This window comes from Lacerta agilis, chromosome 4 (assembly GCF_009819535.1).
Source record: "Lacerta agilis isolate rLacAgi1 chromosome 4, rLacAgi1.pri, whole genome shotgun sequence".
Lineage (NCBI taxonomy): Eukaryota > Metazoa > Chordata > Lepidosauria > Squamata > Lacertidae > Lacerta > Lacerta agilis.
Genome location: NC_046315.1, coordinates 76,201,343 through 76,207,342, shown reverse-complemented (window position 1 = coordinate 76,207,342; position 6,000 = coordinate 76,201,343). Strand labels below are relative to the sequence as shown.

The window sequence follows — 6,000 nt, the reverse complement described above, 5'->3', positions numbered from 1 at the left end:
GCTAGGCAGACACCTGCTTTTTCTTGTTTTCTCCCCACAAAAGGGTGTGGGGAGTGGGCAGGTGAGTGATCAGAGACCACCTCTTGCTCAACCAGGAGATGAAATGCTGGGTGATGCTGTGGAGGAGGGATGGCCAAACTTGGCCCTCCAGATGTTTTGGGATTACAACTCCCATCTAGCTAACAGGACCAGTGGTCAGGGATGATGGGAATTGTAGTCCCAAAACATATGGAGGGGCAAGATTGGCCATGCCTGCATGCGGAAGCAGCCACCATGCCCTCTTGTTCATCTGTTCTCTCTGGGTGGCACAGCAGGTTCACCCAGTTGAGCCTCCACTGCTGGAAACCCCTCAAAGGAGGAATCCAGGAGAGAGAGGATGAGGTGGCTGCTGCTTCCATGACCCATGACCAACCCTCTTATGTTACACTACCCAGAGCAAGGGTGGGGAGCCATTTTCAGTGCAAGGGGCCCACTCCAATCCGGCCAACAAAAACGCATCGCTCAAGTTCAAGGACACATTCTAGCTGGACAAATACACTCGTGGGGGAAAGCAGCATTAGCTTGGGATGTGACCCAGGAACTCCATTCCTTTTGTTCCATCCAGCTTGCTGCTGCATCTTCTCTGCCCCACAAGAAAAGGCGGGAAGTTGACCGGCGGCCGCCTTTCCCCTTTGCCACGAGCCTGGAGGCGAGCGAGCTGCTCCAGAGCCCTCAGCCGCCCTCCACCTCGCAGCGTGGCGAGGCGGGATCTCTCTCTCCCCCTCCAGTGGCGCCCAAGGACCCCGGGGAGAGCGACTGGCTCGCTCGCTCCTCCTCCCTCGGGCTCCGGCGCCGCCTCTGGTCCTGCCCTCCGGCGGCGGCAGCAGCGCCTGCCTCCCAGCTAGCCTCCTTTCCTTAGGGCCAGTTTATTCCCGAAGCGAGCCGTGCATGCTGCCCTCGGCGTCCCGCCGTGTGGCGAAGAGCGCGGCGCTCGGAGGATGCAGCCTCCCACTGCTCCGGTTTCCATGACTGACCCTTTGGGCGTGCTGGACCCCACAGGTAAGTCCTGCGGGCGGAGGGCGAGCAGAGCCGGAGAAGCAGCGAGGGAGAAGCAGGTTGGCTTATCTCTCGCCTTCCCGCCTTCCTTCTGTACCCGGCACAGTTTTACACCCTGCGTTTTTTGCTTCAAGTAGTTCCACAGGGTCGGAGACGTACTACCTTGCATGCACATGGATAAGTGAGAAGGGAATATAAGATTTTATTTCCCGCTCCACTGGGCGGGGGGGTAGAGAAGGAGATTGCATCTTCCCCTTCACAAATATTGGCGCGTCGTGAGGATCCTCTCGAGCATAGCCCACTCGTGTTCTGCCTGCTATGAACTTCTAGAATAGGGGTGTCTCCCCCCCTTGAGTTGGGCACAGGGCAGATTTCACACGACCAAGAAGACACGAGTTCAGAAGAACTTGAGCGTTGAACTCTGGAGGGAGAAACCAACGAAGCCAAAGGGCGAGAAAATCACTCCAAACCTTCTCCCACTTTGGAGAGACTAACAAGTGTTTGCAAAAAACAAACAAACCCAAAACCAAAGACACCTCCCGCCAGAGCTTCTAAGAGCTCTCCGTGCTCTTAGGAAGGGCGATTCATTCTGCACAGTGAAGGCTCCCTTAATGCCTTTCATGTCTTTGAGCTCATTCCTCCTAGGCACGTCTACTGCAGCCCAACGTGGGAAGCTGACTTAAAGCGAGTTAGACCTCGAGTCCCTCTGGCTTAGTAGTGCTGTTAGCGTTGACTGGCAGTTGGCCCTCCAGCAGGATTTCAGGCCGGGAAGCGGGGCATTCCCACGCTTGCCTGGAAATGCCAGTGAATGATTTTGGGGCCCTTCATCAGGCAAAGCAGATTTTGTATCATCCGAGCTACAACCCTTTCCTCAAAGACACGTTCAAGTAGGCTGAATTAGTACGTCTTGTTCTCCTCCCCCAACCCCAAATTTATCATATAGATATATACAGTGCTATTTTTCTAGAAGAAGAGGTGCCAGAGCTCACCACAAACTTCCTTGTTCTCTTAGAGATAGATAGATAGATAGATAGATAGATAGATAGACATTTCAGAGGTTCCTTTGATACTGCTTTAACCAATTTATTGCTTTGGGGACGGGACTGGGAGGCGATCTGAGTTTCTCTGTAAGGATCTGTTGTCTGCCTCCCCCTCCTAACTAAGGAGACTCCAGCGCCCAATCAAGCTGTTAACTTTTTTCCACCCCCTGAGAGGACTGCAGTGTACACAAATCTATTATTAAATATATATATAAATAAATAGATAAATAAAAACAAGGCCGCGGAATCATGCTGCATGCTTTCATCTGAACTATCCATCTTAAATGTTGCAGGTTATCGGTTTCTGGTTGAAAATTAGTAGTAATTAAATATATATATAATTACTTCCGAAACCTTGTGTAGACATGGTGCTTGTTCTACTGCCTATGTCTTTAATGACTTTAAACAGCAATTGGGGCAAGCAGCTTATTACCGAAGAGCCCCATGCTATGATTCTCAGTGATAGAGTTTGCCCCTTGATGAAAGAAAGAGAAAGAAAGAAAGAAAGAAAGAAAGAAAGAAAGAAAGAACTTCTATACAGAAAAGAGATGACATCCCACAGGCGTTAATTGCCATGCAGATTCATACATGTGAATTTCACTCCAGGAATGCATACTGTTGACCAAGGCCATGTGCAATTTTTGCTGTGTTAACGTACACACAGGTGTTTTTTAAGAGGAATTTTGTCACGCTTGAGGTAGCCCTCAGATACTGATTGGTGTTAGAAAAAATGAAGAGTGGCAACATGATTCATGGTTTCTCTCAAAAAAAATTCCACATGTTGTCCAAAAAGCCTGGAGTTTGGGAGAGCATTGCTCTGTCCAGGGCAGATACACACATCTCTGAACTACAAAGGAACCAGGAGCCACTTGCTTCTCTTTCCCTCTTCAGAAGCCGCCCATGGATACTCTATGACCCTTGGAGCACTGGGCATGCCAAGTACAAAGTACTGATGCTTCCTCCCTTCCCCACTCCTTTAGGAACAATTCATATACAGAAAAACCACATTATGTTGAAGCCTGACCATCTATGAAGACTTATGCATTATCCGGCATTGAAATCATGGTCGTTGTTGTTGTTCAGTCGTGTCCGACTCTTCACGTGACCCCATGGACCAGAGCACGCCAGGCACACCTATCTTTCACTGCCTCCCGCAATTTGGCCAAACTCAATGCCAGTCGCTTCGAGAACACTGTCCAACCATCTCATCCTCTGTCGTCCCCTTCTCCTTGTGCCCTCCTTCTTTCCCAACATCAGGGTCTTTTCCAGGGAGTCTTCTCTTCTCATGAGGTGGCCAAAGTACTGGAGCCTCAACTTCAGGATCTGTCCTTCCAGTGAGCACTCAGGGCTGATTTCTTTAAGGATGGATAAGTTTGATCTTTTTTCAGTCCATGGGTATGAAATCATGGTATGAAGGAAGGGTTATGAAGTTGCAAAAGAATAAGAGTGTCTTTGAACACGTGAAGAATACATTTCGTTCACCACTGAGTACCCACGCCTGTAGAGAGGAATATTTGTCCTTTCTGGGCAGCTTCTCCCATTTTTTTGAAAAAGAAATTTAGGGAGCCTAATTGGATTTAAAGAAAAGATCAGGGAAGCCCCTGTGTAGAATTTAACTTTTGCAGTAAAGTTTCTAATAATATAAACACTTACCTAGGAATCTTAAAACAAGAAGCAGCACCCATTCCAATGAAGGAAAGCAATTAATTGGAACCGTCCCTCTGATTGCAACCAACATGTTTGAGCACATCTTGCATTTTAGTTTTAGCCATGTCTTAAAGAACACTGTTCTGACTTAAAATTGTAGTGTGTTGAATTGTCCTACCTTTGGGAAACACTATTCCATACGTTATTTTATGTGGAATAGCTATTGTATCCTGATTCTGTCCTCAGTGTTTCAAATATAAGACTAGGACTGTGATAAATAGATACGTTGACAACATTTATATCCCATAGTTTTGCCACTCTTTAATCATCCTGATTGTGTGGGGAAACGGAAGCTAAAGGATGTTTAGATAGATCTAACTGCACATTGTTTACTGGGGGGATGGAGGCTCAAAAGACCACATTTCTTTATCTTTCAAAAAAAATTGTACATAATTTGCAGAATGGACAAAAATCTGGCAAGGGAGCTTACAGATATGCATGAGACTAAAATAGTGGGAGGCAAGCAACTTGTTCTGGATCCTATTGTTGATTGTTATTGATTGCTATGCATATCTTTTTTTTAAAAGCCCAATTGCAACCCCCTTTAAGTATTTTTAAGTCTCATTGATTTCAGTGAGAGAATTATGTACTTTGAGCTTCTTAATTGGATTTCCAAAGGGACCACTGGATCATGCTGTATGGCATTTTTATTTTTGCCCTTTTCCTGCTAATCCACTTGAATGGTAATGTTGCATATTTACTAGTTCATTTGTGCAGTGCTGCTGGTGGCTGTAGTTAATTCAATTACTGCATGCATAGAGGAGTCCTAGCTTATCACCTTGTTCAATAGCAAACTGGAAAACATGATACAATGTGCTTCTGAGAACCTTAAGAGAAGAGACTGTTTGGAATGTAAAGGTTGTCTTTTAGAATCCTTCTACTGAAGTCTGTTTCAGGCTATGATATTTACAATCAACTTCCATTTTACCAGCAGAATTTCCTTGCCGTTTACCTTTATTTGGAAGATAATGTGCTAGAGATTTCAGTCAAATTTCCTTCTAAGGAAGCACGCTTAGGGCTGGGACATCATTGTATTTGGAACAAGGAAGAAAGAGTTTAAAATAAGAACAGGGTGATAGAATTGTTACCGTGCAGCCGTTTAGAGTTATGGCCTACTATTTCAAATATATTAGTTTCCTATCTTTCTAACATCTTTTTACGCTGGTCTCTCAATTCTTTTGACAAAAGCAATGGCATCATCCAATGATGTCCGTCTGCTCATGCAACAGAGATCAGCTTGTGCAATGGGACTTCCAGTTTCTGTTTATCCTCTCTCCAGCTCTCCCATGTGCCCAAAAGTCTGCTCTGGGAGGTCTGCTGATGCCATAGAATAGATAGATTGATCTTAACCTTTTGGTAAAAATAAATAGTTGGTGTTCTTCTTCAGGCCCATTCCTTTAGGTCTGCAGGACTGTTTGTTTAGACCATCTAAAGTGGGGCATGCACAAATGTTGAATTGTGGATTCCTCCTGTTCAGGACCTAAGCCAGCCATGTCTAATTCCAGGAACTCTATTCAATTCCCTTTCTAACCAGGTCCCTTCCCTCAACAGACACTATTATCTGGCTACTGAGCATTAGACTGATTACTTTTTGACCCATTAGCTTCCCCCCCCCCTAAATAATTGTACTTCTGCAAACTTTGGGGTTCCTTTGAGCATGCTGATATATCCTTCTTAATTTTCAGTGGTCCTGTTTTAGCTACAAACCTGTTAGCACTCACCACCTAAGTTCTTACACTGATGTATAAAGTGTTGGGTCTCTTCTGTTTGCAAGAGGTTTTTCAAATAGATGCAAGGTTATTATCTTAACCCCCCCCCCCAAAAAAAAACTCTTGTCTTTTCTGATTACCACAGTTGCAATATTCACATGACAACTGAATTTACCGGTATGTTTCCATTTTAGCTATCCCAGACTACCTATTTGATAAAATATTTTTTTTTACTTGGCTTTTTCCTGCCCTTGTCTACCTTAACTTGTATTCTCATAAAGTAATATAAATGGCACATAAAAGTCAGATCCAATACTTTATTGCTTCCATAACGTTCATTAAAACCAGTACTATGTAAAATATCTGTACTGTATACTGATTTTTGTCTGAATAGTGTGAGGTAAACAATTCTTGCCATCATGACACACAATAAAAAAATACATAAAGGAAATATTTCCTGTTAATTTTGTTGCTGTCTTGTCCACTTGACTTTCGGTGGCATATTTAAA

The 6,000-nt window shown here is 44.7% G+C and overlaps 1 protein-coding gene across 1 annotated transcript in view; it reads left to right on the top strand.

Annotated features, from left to right (window-relative positions):
• The first annotated feature begins 857 nt into the window (after positions 1-857).
• TMEM255B (transmembrane protein 255B) overlaps positions 858-6,000 on the top strand; it is a 41,712-nt gene continuing 36,569 nt past the window's right edge. The window contains 1 exon segment of the mRNA XM_033147706.1: positions 858-1,038. Within this exon segment, the coding sequence (XP_033003597.1) occupies positions 978-1,038 (61 nt within the window). The 5' untranslated portion in view covers positions 858-977.